The sequence below is a fragment of the Canis lupus genome, chromosome 36 (assembly GCF_003254725.2).
Source record: "Canis lupus dingo isolate Sandy chromosome 36, ASM325472v2, whole genome shotgun sequence".
Taxonomy (NCBI): domain Eukaryota; kingdom Metazoa; phylum Chordata; class Mammalia; order Carnivora; family Canidae; genus Canis; species Canis lupus.
This window is the reverse complement of record NC_064278.1, coordinates 16,102,319-16,121,434: the sequence shown is the minus strand read 5'-3', so window position 1 is coordinate 16,121,434 and position 19,116 is coordinate 16,102,319. Positions and strand designations below refer to the sequence as shown.

The window sequence follows — 19,116 nt, the reverse complement described above, 5'->3', positions numbered from 1 at the left end:
AAACTGTGTATACAAATTTTTATAGCAGCATTATTGATAATAGGTAAAAATTGGAATTAACCTGATGTCTATCTACAGATGAATAAACAAAATGTGTTACATTTACAATGAAATATTACTTGGCTATCAAAAGGAAGGAAGTACCAATACATGCTACAGCACAGATTAAATTTCGAAAACATTATGCTGAAAGAAACCAGACATAAACGACCACATTTTGCATGATTCCACTTATGTGAAATGTGCAAAATAGGCAAATCCATAGAGCAGATTAGTGGTTGCTATGGGTTGCTGGGGATGGAAATGGGAATGACTGTTAATGTATATGGGGTTTCTCTTTGGGATTATGAAAATGTTCTAGAAATTAGATAGTGCTGATGACTGTACAACATTGTGAATATACTAAAAATCACTGAATTCTACACTTTGAAAAGGTGAATTTTACAGTATGTGAATTACAGCCAACAAGGCTGCCATAAAAAAATCAATATCCCCCCATTAAAATAAAAGATTTAAAAATCAATAAGGCTTAATCTTTTAAAAAGAATAAAGAAACTCTATTATCTGATGTTATTGAAGAAGGTAGGACAGTTAATTAAAAAGTAAACCACTGTAAAAAGATATATATATAATCTGTAAACATTTTATTCTAATTTAAAATACAGAAGGTACATTTATTTAACTATCTTTGATATAAGGCCAAGGTCTTTTTCTCTAGGTTTGAGTTTGTTGATTAGTGCCCTCTGTCATCTTTCTGGCATAAGCCCTACTCCCTGGATATAAAGCAGACCAGGATTCAAACACACAGGAAGAAATCTAATTTCTTACAATTTTTTGCCAATTCTCCTTTTTTTCAGACATCCTGCACAAATTCAGAATCTCTTGGCCTTACTCCTCTCTAATTCCAGCCACTGTCACCTACTCTGTTCTGTGTGGACTCTGCAAACTTCATGCCAGCACAACCTGCCAGTGCTAGGACCTGAACTCTTATCATATTGCTGAGTTCCCCTTGCTTCCTGCCCTTTGATGTCAAGGTGAATTCTGTCTTGTTTAATTTGGAAATTCAGGGGAGTTATGTCTGAACATTTGAAGAGGGGCAGATTAGAGCTGAGGATAAAGTCTTCCCCCTTTCTCACTAACCTGTCCCTGCCATACTGCTCTGAGGTGCAGTTTCTGTGGCTTCTCCGCAGCTCGTCTATGTTGAAGCATTTAGTTGTACTTAGTGGTCCAGGTATAATGATCAGTAATGTTTCCTTTCACTCTCAAAAGTGTCTGTATACCACATGATACTCTTTGTAGAAAACCCAAAAGACCACCAAAAAATTGCTAGAACTGATAGAGGAATTCAGCAAAGTGGCAGGATATAAAATTAACACATAGAAATCTGTCACATTTCTATACACCAGCAACGAAGAAGCAGAAAGAGAAATCAAGGAATGGATCCTGCTTACAATTACACTAAAAACCATAAGATACCTAGGAATAAATGACCAAAGTAAAAGATCTGTACTCTGAAAACTATAGAACACTCATGAAAGAAATTGAGGAAGACCCAAAGAAATGGAAAAATGTTCCACGGATTGGAAGAATAAATATTGTTAAAATGTTTATGCTACCCAAAGCAATCTACACATTTAATGCAATCCCTATCAAAATAGTACCAGCATTTTTCACAGAGTTGGAACAAACAATTCTAAAATTTGTATGGAACCAGAAAAGACTCTGAGTAACTGAAGGAATGTTGAAAAAGAAAACTAAAGCTGGAGGCATCACAATTCTGGATTTCAGGCTGTATTACAAAGCTGTGATCATCAAGACAATATGGTACTGGCACAAAAATAGACACATAGATCAATGGAACAGAATAGAGAACCCAGAAATGGCCCCTCAATTCTATGGTCGAAGAAGGAAAGAAAATCCAATGGAAAAGAGAGTCTCTTCAAAAAATAGAGTTGGGAAAAATTGGGCAGCCAAAGTGGCAGAGGCAACCAAGACTTTCTGGCAGAAATTGATATGGAAACCATAGGACCAGTATAGCTGGTAAGGGAAACCAAGACAAACTGAAAAAGTGACATTTAGGACTTTATATTAGATGTAGTAGTGGTTTCAAGGACCTCTGAGTTCACAATACAGCGTCAGCATATTTTGAAGCAGAAAGTATGTAATAACTGAGGTTTAGATGTGGGATAAGTTGGAGCTGGAAATGCTTTAACTCTCACTGACTTTGCTCTCTAAAGAGAGAAAGAGATTATAGACAGGAAAATTAAGTATTAGAATGGCTTTTAAATTGTTAATTCTTTTAACATGCTTTAACCAGTCTTGTTTCTCTTACAGATAAAGCTTGAAAAGTTGTGCTGTTGGAGTTTGTGATTTTTTTTCTTAAAGATTTTATTTATTTATTCATGAAAGACACACACACACACACACACACACACACACACACAGAGGCGGAGACACAGGCAGAGGGAGAAGCAGGCTCTACACAGGGAGCCCGACATGGGACTCAATCTTGGGTCCCCAGGATCATGCTTCAGGCCGAAGGCGACGCTAAACCGCTGAGCTACCCAGGCTGCCCAGTTTGTGATTTTTCAAAGAAAAAATGTTCAAAATAGACTTCAGAAATGATTGTTTACTTGAGCAGATGTCCTCTTAAAAGAAAAATAAAAATCTTTAATTGAGCCTTGAAACTTTTACTGGAAAAAAGAATTGATAAAGAATTTATTGATAAATCATTTTCTTTTGAAAATTTCATTTGAGAGATCAATTTATGGATGCATATTATCTGAGCAGGTACAGGGTCTTCCATTTCACTCATTTCACTGGTTGTCATCTTTATGAATTTAGCAAACTATTAGGTTTCATCACTTCTGCAGCAGTCCACCAAAGTTTCAAAGTGTATTGAACTAAATGGGTTCAAGCAGGTCACTGGGATCACAATAGGTATAAACTGACTTTCTATGTCAGATATAATTTTATTTAGTATATGAACTCTCTCGGCTGAGATAAGACAGGGAGAGGCTGGCAACATGCCCAGAGCTTCTCCAAGGTTATAAGCCCTAACTTGCTAAATTCTGTTAATATGAGAATGAAATATTTGGCAAATGGTCCAAAAATGTCTAGAAATTATTTATAAAGGAAGAAAGTCATCTAAATGTAATGAACTTGAAACAATTAATGTGTACCACAGTATAAATGTAATGGTAAATTTTATGAATTCATTATTGTGGAAATGACACACATGAAAAAGTGGAAATGCAAAAACTGACTTAAAATATTAGATAAATTTGGGCAGCCCTGATGGCCCAGTGGTTTGGCACCGCCTTCAGCGTGGGGTATGATCCTGGAGACCCGGGATTCCTGTGTGGAGCCTGCTTCTCCCTCTGCCTGTGTCTCTGCCTCTCTCTCTGTGTCTGTCATAAATAAATAAAACCTTTAAAATTTTAAAAAAATAAATTTAGAAGTATTGGGGTACCTGGGTGGCTTAGTCGGTTAAGTGTCTGCCTTTGGCTTTGGTCATGATCCTGGAGTCCTGGGATTGAGCCCCTTACCAGGTTCCCTGCTCAGCAGAAAGCCTGCTTTTCCCTCTCCCTCTCTGCCTGCCACTCCCCCTGCTTATGCTCCGTTTCTGCCAAGTGAATAAAATTTTAAAACAAGAAAAGAAAATTTAGAAAATCCACTTGATAGTAGATTTATTCCAAGAATTCAAGATTGGTTTAGCATTAAAAAAAAAATCAGTGTAACTTACCATATTAACAGACTAACAACCATATGATCATCTCAATAGATGCAGAATGAGTATTTGACAGATTCCACATCTATATCCAATAAAAACCTCAGAAAACTAGTAATAGTAAGGAACTTCTTCAAATTGATAAGGAGCACCTATGAACAACTTACAGTTAATATCATACTTAATGGTGAAAGACGTAATAGTATCCCCTTTGCATTGGATATCCATATAGAAAAAAAGAACTCTGATCCATATTTCACACCATATAACCTAAGCTAACTCTCTAAAATTAAAAACACTGACCATAACAAGTGTTAGCAAGGATATAGAGCACCTGGAACTCTCATATACTGATGATGGGATGATAGGAACATAAAATGGCATAGCCATTTTGGAAATTTCTTAAAAAATTAAGCATAGGGACACCTGGGTGGCTCAGTTGGTTAAGTATCTGACTCTTGGTTTTGGTTCAGGTCACGATCTTGTGGGTCATGGATTGAGCTCTGTGTTAAGCTCTGCGCTCAGTGTGGAGTCTGCTTCAGATTTTCTGCCTCTCCTTCTCCCCCTGCTCATACACACACTCTCTCTCTCAAATAAGTAAGTAAAATCTTAAAAAAAAGAGTTAAGGATAATCTAACATATTATCCAGACATTTCCTCCTTGGTATTTTCCAACAGAAATAAAGCAAATGTCATACAAAGAATTTGTACTATGTGTTCATAGTAGCTTTGTTTGTAGTAGCCAAAGATTGGAAACTACCCAAATGTACATCAGCAGGTAAATGTATAAACAAATTGTGGGTTATAACCATACAATGGAATACTATTAAGCAATAGAAAGGAATGAACTGTAATACAGATGGATCGCAAATTAATCATACTGAATGAAAGCCAGGAAAAAAAAAAAAGAGTACTTACTGTGTGGGCCCATTTATATAAAACTCCAGAAAATGCAAACCAATCTAAAGCAACAGATACAGATTAGTGGCTGCTTTGGGAAGATAGGAGAGAGAAGCAAAGGTTATTACAAAGAACCAAGAGGAAACGTTTTGAGGATGAGGAATGTATTTAATATCTTAATTGCGGTGATAGTTTCATGGCTGTATACATGTCAAAACTTACCAGATTGTACAATTTAAATATGTGCAGTTTGTTTTATGTCCACTATACCTCAAAAACTGTTAAGAAAATGTAAAATTTACACATTACCAGTTTAGATGAGGCTTGTACTATGATTCCCCACCCCTCCCAAAACACAGCACATATTTTCTGTAGGATGAACACAGTTTTTAGGACTATAAAATTAATTTAAATTAAAAAATTTATCCATGGCATATAAACACATGCAAATGTGCTTATCATCATTAGTTAATAAGGAAATATAAATTAAAGCCACAGTGAGGGACACCTGGGTGGCTCAGTGGTTGAACATCTGCCTTCAGCTCAGGGCATGATCCTGGGGTCCCTGCATGAAGCCTGATTCTCCCTCTGCCTATGTCTCTGCTTCTCTCTCTGTGTATCTCTCATGAATAAACAAATAAATAAAATCTTAAAAAAAAACCACATTGAGATCCAATATAGTTGTTGGGGAAAATGATAAAGTTTGTTTAATATTAATATGGTTTCATACTACAGCAAGAATTCATCAGATTGGGGCACATGGGTAGCTCATTCTGGGAAGCATCTGACTCTTGGTTTCAGCTCAGGTCATAATCTCAGGGTCCTGGGATTGAGCCCATGTCTGAGTTCAGTGAGGAGTCTGCTTGAGGATTTTCTCCCTCTGTACCACCCTCAACCCTGCTTGCAAGTGTGTGCAAATAAACAAACAAACAAACAAACAAATCTTTAAAAAAACATTCATCTGATTTACAAATAACATGAACTTCTAATCTTTAAAAGAAAAATCCATTTTCTGTTTTATTACAATGTTTTACAGAGCTTCTGTCTGGTGCCACCCTGTCCAGCTGCAGTAAGTCATTCTAACATGTACTATTAGCAACCCAGGTTTGTTCTCTATTAGTCTCCACTAAAGGAAACAGAGTTCCTTGATGACAATTTATTCTATATTTGAGAAAGAATAACTCAAGCTGAGTTTTGAGTTATCTTAATTATTATCACGAAGAAACAATGTTTTTAGCAGTTCTTGGTGGGGGTGAGGTTAAAAAAGATAAAGAGGGTAACTTGACAAGAGGGCTGCTAGGGGCAAGTAGAAACAATCTAAGCAACAACTAGGAAAGATTTTACATTCACCATAAATGTTAAGATTAGAAAGACTAACAACCACAAGTATTGGAGAAAATGTGAAGCAACTAGAAGTTTCACACATTGTAGCAGGCATGTAAAATGACACGATCCTTTTGAAAAAGGGTCTGGTAGGACCCTTATTAAGCTAAACAGATGTCTACTGTAGGACCCAACAATTCCATCCTTAGATGTTTACCCAAGAGGAATAGACATATGTTCACAAAAAGTATATCCAAGATGTTCTGAGCACTTTTTTCATAACAGAAAGAAAGAAAGAAAGAAAGAAAGAAAGAAAGAAAGAAAGAAAGAAAAGAAAAGAAAAGAAAAGAAGAAAAAAAAAAAAAAGCAAGCAGAAACAGCCCAGGTGTCCATCAACAGGAAAATGGAAAAAACAAACTGGCACATTCATACAAAAGACTACTCAGCAATAAAAAGGAATAAATCACTGGTACATGTGACATGAATTAACTTCAAAAACATGCTGAATGAAGGAAGCATTTTGTTTTTTACGATTTCATTCATATAAAGTTTTAGAATGGGCAAATTTAATCTGTGAGGCAAAATAATCAGAACAGTAGTTAACACCTGATAGGTGAGGTAGGGATTAACTCTGAAGGAACATGCGGAAACTTTCTGGAATGACTGCTGTGTTTTTAATTTTGAAAAGGTTTTGGGTTACACAGATGAATGCATCTGCAAAAACTCAGCAAGCTTATTTTTAACTTTTGTGCATTTCATTGTATGTAAGTGTATAACAAAAATTTTTTAAACTAAAAAAAATAAAATAAAAATTTTTTTTTAAACTAAACATTAGGGCAGCCCAGGTGGCTCAGTGGTTTAGTGTCGTCTTCAGCCCAGGGCCTGATCCTGGAGACTAGGGATCAAGTCCTGCATCGGGTTCCCTGCATGGAGCCTGTTTCTCCCTCTGCCTGTGTCTCTGCCTCTCTCTCTCTCTGTGTCTCTCATGAATAAATAAATAAAATCTTAAAAAAAAAAAAAACTAAACTAAACATTAAACTCTACTTACATGCATGTTGAATTATTGGGGGAAGCATGCTGATGTCTGCAATTTACTTTGAAATACATTATAGAGGCAGCCCAGGTGGCTCAGTGGTTTAACACCTGCCTTCGGCCCAGGGCATGATCCTGGAGTCCTGGGATCGAGTCCCACATCGGGCTCCCTGCATGGAGCCTGCTTCTCCCTCTGCCTGTGTCTCTGCCTTTCTCTCTCTGTGTCTCTCATGAATAAATAAATAAAATATATATAAAAAAAGAAATGCATCGTAAAAGTAACATGGAGAGATGAGTAATAAAATATATAGAGCAAAATTTAGAATCCATGAAGTTGATATTTGGGTATTTACTGTAGGATTCCATCAACTTTGCTGTATGTTTGAAATTTTTCATAATGAAAATGATGGAGAAAAGCCCTCAGTTCATCTTTCTAATATATATCCTATGCCTGTAATAAATTATTCCTTCTGTAAGATAGAGGTAGGTTTTATAGCAATACAAAGACCAGAAATTAGCCCTAGAATTTTCCCTGAAATTTCAAAAGTTAGATGACATACATAAGCATGGTAAGAAAGGTAAGAAACTATAAACATTATTGAAAAGGAAGCCAAGGGCAGCCCCGGTGGCTTAGTGGTTTAGCACTGCCTTCTGCCCAGGGCGTGATCCTGGAGACCCAGGATCGAGTCCCACGTCGGCTCCCTGCGTGGAGCCTGCTTCTCCTTCTGCCTGTTTCTCTCTCTCTCTCTCTGTGTCTCTAATAAATAAATAAATAAATTTTTTTTTTTTTTAAAAGGAAGCCAAGTTACCTTAAGAGTAATTACTAATACTGGTGTTTATTATCACCTATAAACAAGATGAGAGTACTGTATTTTGTATCTTTTTTAAAAATTACTTTTAACCACTGAATAAAAGAATCATCTTTTATATCAGGTTACCTATGTGAATAGGCCAAATGTATCTCATCCAAACTTTGTCCAAAATTTGGACATCCAATCATCATTTAAAGAACATTAAGCACTTTTCTATACCTAGTATTATCATTATCAGTATGCTATATATGAGATAAAATAACATCATTTGCTTTTTGAGATCTTTGGAGGAAATCTGGCATAAGTATGTGTCAAACAGATACAGGTGTTTCCTATCTCTGCACTTAAGTTGTAGGATCTTGAGCAAATTAACTTCGATAAGCCTCACTTTCCTCATTTACAAAATGTGGAAGAATAATGGTAGTTCATACTTCATAGGGATTATTCTGAATGTTGAGCAAGCCAATTCATTTTATATGTATCACAGTGACTGGCAGATGGAAAGCACTCAATAAACGTAAGTTATCTTTTTTTTTTTTAAAGTACATACAAGAAACAAAACATTGAATTGGTGGAAGAATGTGGATACCTTAATTTGCTTAAATAGAATATCATCTCACTAGGTAGTTCAAATAGCAACTACAATAGGATTTGTTTTCCCTCAAACTATGAGAAATGTTTTAGAAAGTCAAAGAATGATAATCTTGCTGTATTGATAGTGTGAGAATGCAGAATCACAAAGAACGAAATGCAGAAATACACTTCTTATCAGTATTATCTAGACCTGCTGAAAGAAGCTATACTGCTTCACTCGGTTTTGCATTAAACACTCAGAAATCTTACCCATAGTGTTTTACACCTATCGCTAATGCTGGTTAGGTAGGTGGGCACCCAGTTTAAGACTCTAAAACAGTCAGGCAGACAGCAGGGGATTAAGGAGGAGCCAGGAGAGTATTAACTGCCACTTCCTTCTAACCTAAGAGAATGGCAGCGTCACACCTGGCAAGTGGCAGAATGATCAGCTGCCATGCTCCTATGGGAAGCTGGAAAGCCCATACTTTTTTGGGAAACATGCTGTACTGTCTCCTGCTATGTGTGTTATTCACAAATTTTCCACATTCTTTACTATCTTTTACTTTTTGGCATAGTTTTATCAACCATCCTGTTAACAATCATGCAGCCCACATTCCCACATACTGTTTAAAATTGGCTGAAACTACGTAGTACAGCTTGTCCTTTTAGTTGGGGTGTAACCCTTCTGTTTGTTACACTGCCCACAGTGCCTTATTATTTCACAATAAGGGACATTTCCTTCCTGGATCATATGCGTGTGGATCCAAGTCTAATTTGATTTTGGCAGTGGTGAAACATTAGGAGTTTCTCAGTGGTCAGTTCATCACTGGATTAGAAGCATTCTATCCACCCACTCCTACTTGCCCCCAGCCTAAAAAGCAGCTAAGCAACTTAGCTAGTTCTCAGATGCCTTTCTGAGCAGATGAGTTCCTATCATTCATCAAAAAGGAAGATAATGACTTAAAGGAGAAGGGCAAACTCAAACTTCTTTTTTTAAAAACCAGACAGGACTCAAGTTTTAGGATATCCCTTTTTTAAACACTCTCAGAGAGTAGGCTTTCTGCTTTTATATAGCACTGCATGTGCTTTGAAACTCATATAACACTGGTTTCTTTCTTTTCTCTGGTATTTTTAATCTATTACCTCTTACCAGATATATTTTTCAAGATGTAAATTCACTGGGTATGACTGTTTAGATATAGTTAGTGTCTAATTGGAAGTTTGGGGCAATACCCAACACATTATAACTATTCAACTGCTCTGAAACCCCAATAATGTCTCTATAGTGCTCTGAAAGCTTCAAATATTATATTAAATAGTACCATTAAAGATACATAAAACAAGAATGGATTTTTCAATTAGTAGATATAGAAGTATTAGAATTTAATACATGAAGACAGTTTTATTGTCTTGCTCACAAGGTAATCACTTTTACTTTCCCAAATGGTTATCACACTTAGGATCAGATTCAGAAAGATCTATCGTTAGCCCACATGCAAATATTTTCCCTTATTCTAAAACATTAGCAATCTTCTTTTCTATCGTGCAAAAGACAGTTATATTTTAGGTTTGTTCCTTTTATTTCTTTTAAATTTATGGACTCTGCTACTAATTTCTTGATGTCTGGAATAGGTTAATATCTTCTCTCCTCAGCCCTGTTGATCATACATAATAAGCCTGAAATTTATCTAGAAACTTCAAAGGCCAGAAAAGGGCAAAATTCACATCATTCTTAACATGGGATCAAGCCAAAATCAAAGGAAAAACTGAAGGATTTTAACTTTCTTTTTTTCCTAAGTAGGCTCCATGCCCAATATGGGGCTTGAATTCACCACCCTGAGATCAAGACCTGAGCTGAGTCAAGAGTTGGACGCTTAACCAACTGAGCCACCCAGGTGTCCCACAAAACGGAAAGATTTTAATGTAAATTATCCAAGCTACAATCCCATATTTTAACCTTAAATTTGAATCAGCAATGATTTTTACTGCTGTTTCCTCCTCTTCTATTTTTACTATTCTTTTGAGGCTGAATCAGAGAAATGTGCTGAACATGTGGATTGCAGCAATGGATTTCTCAAACAGGAAGCAAAAAGAAACAACTTTCTCCCTTAGGTTGCTTTTATTTAACAATCTGAAGAATGATTATCTGAGTTCAGGATTATATTTAGATTGGTCCTAACAAAGAAGAAAAAATACTTGTTTCACAACTAAGATAGAAACAAAAGTCTTTTGTAACTAATCAGTCAATACACACACTAGTGGGAATTGAGATGTTATCTATACTCTTCTACAAGGAGCAGAACTGGTGGGATCCAGGATACCTTTCTTTATCTTATTGCATAGTTATGAAAATACTGCCTAAGCAGAATTGGAAAACCCACCAAATAAGCAGAACGGTGAAATGAGTACAACATTTTTAATTGTATTAAAAGCTGAACAAGCTACATATCAGAAAAGAAACTGGCTTAAAGTTTTCCTGTAATATTTTATATTAATCTATGATAGAAACATAAATAATCAACTGGAATACCAAGCCAAGAGAATAAAATCATAGAAGAAAAAATAATCTGGGAACTAGAGCCAATTCCTAATGCAACATATAAATACAAAACATATATATACATATATATGATTTAGAAAAATGTGATGATACATTTATGGCTCAAAAGTATTCCATTACAGACTTCTTTTCTTACCCTTAGGCAAAGTTTGGTATAGAGGATAGGGGATTTCTTTCTATATCTTCTACATCTTTCTTTTTTGTCTCTCCTGCTTAGTCTTACCTATCAAAATTCCATACCATCCTTTAAGAACCATGTTAAATATTTCTCCATCAATAACCCTCCCCCAACAACTGAAATTAACTTGTCTTTTGTGCTCCCCAACACTTTATATTTGTATCATCCCCCAGCTAAAAGCTCTAAAATGCTAGACTTCTTGGGGTGTCATTCTAAAAAAATCTTTCCATAAATTGAAGTCCCTATTGCCCTGTATATGGCAAGAATTTAAAAAAGAAGTCACAGTCATCTGAAGTCAACATACTGGAACACTTGCTATGCAGATAACAAAAAGGAGGACTGAACATAGCCACTCAGGTGTGTGGCTAAAAGTCTCATAAGCTACTTGTCAAAATTTAAAATTATCTCACTCTTTTTCACAACTTCTGTTCGTTGTTTCTTCTTCCCCAGGGTCACATACCATCTGGTAAACATAGCAGCTGAAGACCCTGCTGGGTTTCTGTTCTATGTGTAGTACCAAGTCTCTGTCAAAGTAGACTTCGTGGCTGTATGTCTGTAATAAAAACATAGTCAAATGAAATCTCCTCTTCACACAACCATATTCACAATTATATCACTAAAATGTCACAGCACCTATCCTAGGGATCTTCAAATATATACTTGGAAGCAAAAAATTGCTTGAAATAATTTATTTTCATTATTTATGAATATGCAGATTACTTATAAGAAAAGTATTACACAAAATGTTGAAAATGAAAACAGCCCTCATTGAAGAAGTCCGAACACCCAGATTCTATTGCCTATACTGCTATTTCACTGTGTGACAGTGGGCAAGTTGCTAAACCTCTCAGGTACTCCATTCAAAAAACAAAAGATTGGATAAGGCTACTCTTCCTTATAGTTTTTATATTCTATAATAATTTAAAAAGTAGGCAAATATTTCCAAGAGTGTCTGGAAACCCTACATGCTTAGATATCAACTCTATTAAATATTTGGGGGGATTTAATACAGCATACTTCCATTTTTAAAAATGTTACCAAACTTACAAAAAAAGAAACAAAGACTATGGTAAGGAAATAATATGTCTCAGAATAAAACATAAAACTTTATCTTTAAGTCCTCTAGAAAGGAGGCATCCTCTAGTTCCTAGGGAAGGAAGGCTTAAGAAGTACTCATTTTGTCCTGCAGGATGATATCCTCTTTCATGTGGTTACCGGTATAAATAACCCTGAACTGACGCGAACACAGTAACATCTATTTCAACAAATGTCACTTAGTAAGAAAATTCTTACAACTTTGTATTACATTCCACTCACCACATCCCATGACTCCACTAGTGGAATGCTTTTAAGTAAAGTTCCATATTCATTACAGTGGAAATCCAGGTGAGCTTTTCCTTCAGCATCTATTTGAGTAACAGCTACCACAGAAAGCAAGTCCAGCTCATCTTCATAGTCCACAATTTTAAAAGTCTCAGGGAATCGATGGATAAGGCAGAGAAGAGGGACAAAATCCAGTTATCTAGTTAGGGTTATTTCTATTTGTAGTTTAACTATTCTATTACTTATTTTAAAAACAAAGGAAGAATGAATGGGTGAGAGCATAGGTAGAAATGTGTCTCTACTTTCTGCCTACTAAAGTCCCAAGATTTGAAGACTTTAAGCAGTATCCTACAGATTCTAACAGAACCAAGTCTATGTAGATCTCAGCCAAAGTACTGCTAAAATTTTCTATTATGACAGCAAACTAGAACTTCTCCAAATTCAAAAGAGGTATTCAATTGCTGCCTCTGATATGTATGTTCACTGGTTCCCAGATAGGACTAAATATATGAAGTTCAGTTCTGAAACCTAAAAACTACCCACTTTGTCAGAATGATCTTATCCAGAGAAACACAAGCCATTTTAAGAAGAACTGATAGCTTATCACATACTATTTATGACTCTATTTGCCATTTTTTTTAATGTTTTGGTTCTCTAAAGAAAGCAAAAATGGCTGTTTATACTTGCAGAAGAATATTAATTAGGAACTGAAATCCAACCCATGGGAACAGGACTGGGATGAGAGTAGTTAGCTGGAAATGATTAATGGTGGTAAAGACTTAAGAGAGAAAACTCTAACCTCAAACTCTGTTTAACGAAGTAAACCTGGGACTCCCAACAGCCTCACAGGGGAAGCAGATCCTTGCCAGCCATCCAGGGATGGACCACAGGATGGAAGATTTTGGCAGGCATAGCAAGTTTCTTTGAATCACCATATATTAATCATTCACTCACATTTGGTCAAACTGCTTTTTAATCTATTTATATTTTCTGCTTTTACTACCCATGACATAAAAATTTACAGAGATTTATTATATGTGGTTCCTCTTTATTTACTTTTGCCTTAATATTACCTTGGTCAAACTTCAAAGAGTAGACTTCTTGCCTGGGTGTCACTGATTTTAGTTTTCAGCTTCTCCTTTACAGGCTAAAAAGTCTCTGTTTTCTGATCTCTTGATGCAGAGTATCTCTCTCTTTGCTACCATCTTCTCCTTGTATATTATTTTTGCTACCTTTTGGTAATTTTAGTCTGTCTTTCTCAAATATAGTTTTATATACAGGAGCTTTCTGCTTTGTTCTCAATAGATTTCTATGATTCAAAAAATTAATATACATGTATTTACTTTATATATGATTTTATATAAAACTATATATATATTTTATAAAATATATCTTATAAAATAAATATACACCTATTTCTATTTCTTTTTGAGATTAGCCACATACTGGTCAAAAGGTGACAAAAAGGGATCCCTGGGTGGTGCAGCGGTTTAGCGCCTGCCTTTGGCCCAGGGCGCAATCCTGGAGACCTGGGATCAAATCCCATGTCGGGCTCCCGGTGCATGGAGCCTGCTTCTCCCTCTGCCTGTGTCTCTGCCTCTATCTCTCTCTCTCTCTCTCTCTCTGTGTGACTATCATAAATAAATTAACAACAACAAAAAAAGGTGACAAAAAGGTCACCTCCAACCTTTTTAAAATATTTTCAAAAACTATCCTTAGAAGGCCACTCTAATGTTTCTACCTAGAAATGATCACACAATCAACCCAGTTATCTGGTCTAAACAGACTTAGTATTCATGCAACAGTTATATATTTGAAGCATGACCAGTGTCAGTTCATTTCATAAGAACTTTCAATGCCTCTTTAAAAGAAAAGGATAAAAGTGTATCAGTTCAGTGACTGGAGATGTCAAGTTCAGGCCAGAGGCTGAACTAATTTATCACACCCTCACACCCTTCTTCCCTAGCTCACAATCATTAACAAACATACCCACGTCTCAGAAGTAAAAAATAAAGCAAAAGCCATAAGGTCATCAAGATATAATTCAAATATTTTCTATTAAGAAATTTCCCTAGAAAGTGTGCTCATTAACAAAACAAAACAATAAGTTAGTTGTTTTCTAATTATTTCAGTCCCATGAATCTTTCTGCAAACCAAATCTTATGAATAATTCCAGTATGAGAAGAGAGGATGGCAGCTGGTTAAGTATCCATCTTTGGATCAGGTCATGATCCTGGATTCCTGGGATAGAGTCCCATATTAGGATCCCTGTTCATTGGGGAGCATGCTTCTCCCTCTCCCTCTGTCCCTCTTCCCTGCTTGTGCTCTCTCTCTCTCACTGGCTCTCTCTCTCTCAAGGAAATAAATAGAATCTTTAAAAAAAAAAAAAAAAGAGGATGGGGATGGACTAGTTGAAATACCATGCACAATCCTACCAATGAAGTTTGCATGGAACTACTCACCCCCAACCTCTACCCCAGAGTCTGGAAAGCCTAATTTAAAAATCACAGGGCTAGTATACACTAGTTTGGCTTGTTATCTCTGGTTAAAATAATACCTCTTGTTCTGGGTCATCATCCAGAAGGTTAAAAGTTCTTTTCACCACCCGTCCAGAAGCTGTAACAGTGGGTAAATTTTCATTCTATCATATGGAAAGAAATAAAAAGATGAGTCCTATTATGTGCAATAAATAGCAAAACTGTACTAAATTTCATTAAATAACCAATCCTTATCTAACATCTACAATTCTTTCCCCTACTGAGAAAAATCTGAATCAGATTTCTGATCCAACAATTAGTAAAAATACTTCACTAAAATAAATTTATGGATAAAATACCAAAATAGGCAAACAATAAATACAAATGTAACAGATTTGTTACTTCACTCGCCCTTCTGATTTTTGCTATAGTATAAGTACAGCAATACTACAGTGGATCTGCTTTTGGAAATTTCTCTCTGCATAATTTTCTTCATGTTCTTAATTTGCACACTAAAGGAAAAGAACTATCTAGAGTTAAAGCATGGTATGTGATCTTTAAAGATTCATATCTACCCCAACCTACTCTAAGTGTGCACAATTAACTAAACCCAAAGGTCAAAAATTCATCAATAGAAACCCAGAAAGGAAACAGAAATTAGCAAAATGTAAGCTCAAAATAAGCTCAATATAATCAACTCTTTTCAAATCTCAATTGTGCATGGGGCTGGCTAAGATCAGCTACCTATGTAGACAAAAAAACCCAGGCTTTTATTGTGCTGTTCTTTTCAGCCACACTAAAAGACAAACACATTTGTACACTATATTCTCAAATAGACAGTGATACAAAGAAATTTAAAGTATTCCTGGCTTACTTTATTCTTCTCCCTGTTGGCCAAAATGACAAAATCTTCAGAGATCTGATGCTGGGCACTATTATTTTCTACTTCATTTAGCTTTAAAACTCTGAAAAAGGAAAAAAGATTCTAAGAACCTGAGACCCAACACATCATCAAAGTGCCAAAGTTTAAATACTGAAATGAAACTCAACAAATGAAAATTACAGGAACAACACTGAGTTAGTTCTCCTCTCCTCCTGTTGAGTTTGAAATATTAATGTCTGATCACTTTAGTGTCCACAAACTCCTTCAAATTCAGATATTTTGTTAAACAGAAAAACCTGTGACAGCAGGTACTCCTGAAGCAGATAATGAAGCAGCTTCCTCAGGCTTAAGCCATCTTCCAAACTGGCTGAATGAAAGTTACTCTAAACAACTTTAGCTGTCATCCTGCAACAGGTCTTTAACATATCTGCTTTAACATGGCATTATAGTAGATATTGGCATTTTTTTATTTCTGAAGATAGAATGAGATATCAATGAACAACACTCAGAGTTAACTATAAGGCAGACTGGATTAGCAACTAAACCTGAACTAAGAGTTTTCACGAAAGAGTAATATTTAATTTAATATTTAAAAACTACAATTTACTTAATAACTTTTATCGTAGGATTATATTTAAAGATTTGGGTTTTCTGAGTGCAAATGGTCTCATGGATCAAGCTTATTAAGCAAAAAAAAAAAAAAAGAAAATAATTTGCTCACCGCCCACGCAAATCTGTTCACAGCATTAACAAGCTTCAAAAGCACAACGTTCTCAAAGCTTAAAGTTCTCAAAGCTCAATGCAGGCAGAGAAGGGCAGGGAGAAGCAGCTACTGTGGCCAGGGAGAGCCAGAAGCCTTAGAGTTTGCCAGAGACAAAGAAATCAGATTAGGGATGCCTGGGTGGCTCAGCGGTTGAACATCTGCCTTTGGCTCAGGGTGTGATGCCAGGGTCTGGGATCAAGTCCCATATCGGGCTCCCTGCAAGGAGCCTACTTCTCCCTCTCCCTTTGTCCCTGCCTTTCTCTCTGTGTCTCTCATGAATAAATAAACAAAATCTTAAAAAAAAAAAAAAAGAAATCAGATTATATTTTAAATTACTCAATTTGTTATCTTAATTAGTGCCAATACTTAAAAGTGCCTATCTTCTAGAACCTGGCAAAAGGGCACACACTCTTTGTGGACCTTATTTTCATAAGCTCAAACTACTATTAAAAGGTGGGTAATGGGGCGCCTGGGTGGCTCAATCAGTTAAGTGTCCAATGTTTGATTTCAGCTGGGGTCATAATCTCAGGGTTGTGCGATCAAGTCCCAGGTCAGGCTCTGCACTGGGAGTGGAGCCTACTTACGATTATCAATCTCCCTCTGCCCCTCAACTCCCTCTCCCTCTCTCTTGCTCTTAAAAAAATAAAAAAAGAAAGAAAAAAAAAGTAGATAGCAGCAAACATTAAAAGGTTTACTAAAGCTGAACCACAGTGAACTATAGTCTTTAAGACTTGCACCTACTCTGTGCTAAGCACTATGCTCAGTACTGGGTTATAGGTATCAGCAAAACAGATTCTTTCCCTGTCATTATGGAGCTGATGACTCCAAAGCTAGATATTTAAACAGACAATCAAACAAATATTTAATTAAAATTGCTGTGTTAGAGGAAGATCACACAGTGGGTGCAATGAAAATATGATGCGAGAGCTAATCTAACAAGGAGTATCAGGGAAGGACTCTATGAAAATGGGATATTTAAGCTGGGGATGAAATATGAATAGAAATTAGGCAAGGCAACAGAGAGCAGAAACATACTTCAGAGGAAGCAGGTCCCTGGCTGTCTGAAAAGACAGCATGACTGAAGTAAAAACTGAGTGGGAGGAGGGTCTTTCAGACCATGATAAGTATATGTTGGTCTTTATCTCATGAACAAGAAGCCATAAAAAGGTTAAAACAGAATCCACTTGGTTAGGTTTTGTGTTTGTTAATGGTTCTAAAAAATCACTCTCCCTGCTGAGAAGAAAACAGGCTTAAGGAGTACAAAATTGGATTCTTGGAAGTCCTGTAAGTAGGCTATTACTATAGTCCAGTCTAGTGATGACAATGATCCGCCCAACATGGTGACAGTGGCCAAGGGAAGAAAGAGGCAGATTTAAGAAATATTTAGTAACAACAAAAACAACACAAAAAAAGGACTCACGGGATATATGGGTGGGGTGTGTGTGAGAGAGAGAAAGAGAGAGAAAATGCACATGAGTATATGTACTAATGAAAGACAAAAAGTGTTCCCTTTTGAATTCCAGATTTCTGGCATGAGCTTAGATGAGAGGTTTGGGATAGGACATAAATTTTGGAGTTTTGGAGTATACACGATTTTTGAAGCCAAGGGGATAAATAGAATCATGCAGAAAGGGAATGAAGAGTGAGAAGAAAATAGGGTCTAAATCCTGAGGACATCCAATAATTAAAGTGTGGGTAGAAGAGAAAGAACATGAAAGGATACTAAGAAAGACACATCAAAGAGGGAGGAAAATATTCAGAACTGAGGTGTCAGGAAAGCTAAATGAAGAGTGTTTCAGGGAAGGAAAGGTCAACCTGATGGTAGATGTAGGTCAACAAAGCAAAATAACTTCAGCACTGAAGCTGTCTTTCAGAACAAAGACAAATCATCTCTCATTAATCCTGAAGAATTAAAACATGATGAGGACAAGCCAATCTGAATCTCCTTTTACCCATATGTCATTCATCAAAAAATTTATTTAAATGTAATATCAACAAAGAGTAATACCTACAAAGAATACTGATGAGGCTGAAAGAATCAAGTCAAGTTTTCTAGATGCCAGTCTCTAAGGAACCAACTATAACAAGCTAATTATTTCTACAACTGAGTCAACAGTTAGCTGGCAAAAATAAACATGCCAATAAATGCTTCCAAAAAGCTACTTTTCACTTTAAAGTAACTAATAAAAATACTCACTTGACCTGATTTGGGCCAACATGTATTATTCTACCAGAAGCATCTGGATGAAAATAGATCCAGTCAGATTCGAGAGAACAACATTCCATTTCTTGGATCCCATTTTTTGCCTGAAGTTGGGAAAAAATATTGAAAATAAAGAGCAAGGAAAAATAAAATAAGTTTCAAATTTAACATCAGTGATAGATCAGTAAATCAAAGGTACAAGGAAGAGAAAATATCAACAGTTGAACTGGAATACGTAAAAGAATTGAATTAGGACACTCATACTTGAGAAATCCAGAACATTTACTCTGTACCATACAATTTATCTCAGGAATAGTAACTTAACAGTTATTATATTTCAAGTATCCAATTTGTGTCAGG

The 19,116-nt window shown here is 36.0% G+C and overlaps 1 protein-coding gene across 4 annotated transcripts in view; it reads right to left on the bottom strand.

The window, feature by feature from the left end:
- DCAF17 (DDB1 and CUL4 associated factor 17) overlaps nucleotides 1–19,116 on the bottom strand; it is a 61,881-nt gene that overhangs the window by 19,169 nt on the left and 23,596 nt on the right. Inside the window, exons 10-14 of one of the 4 annotated variants that reach the window (XM_049106086.1) lie at nucleotides 18,751–18,860; nucleotides 15,782–15,872; nucleotides 14,988–15,071; nucleotides 12,425–12,580; nucleotides 11,518–11,660 (exon numbers count right to left, since the gene is read on the bottom strand). In XM_049106086.1, the coding sequence (XP_048962043.1) occupies nucleotides 11,518–11,660; nucleotides 12,425–12,580; nucleotides 14,988–15,071; nucleotides 15,782–15,872; nucleotides 18,751–18,860 (584 nt within the window). The other 3 variants (XM_025460145.3, XM_025460146.3, XM_025460148.3) reach the window with 3 other exon arrangements.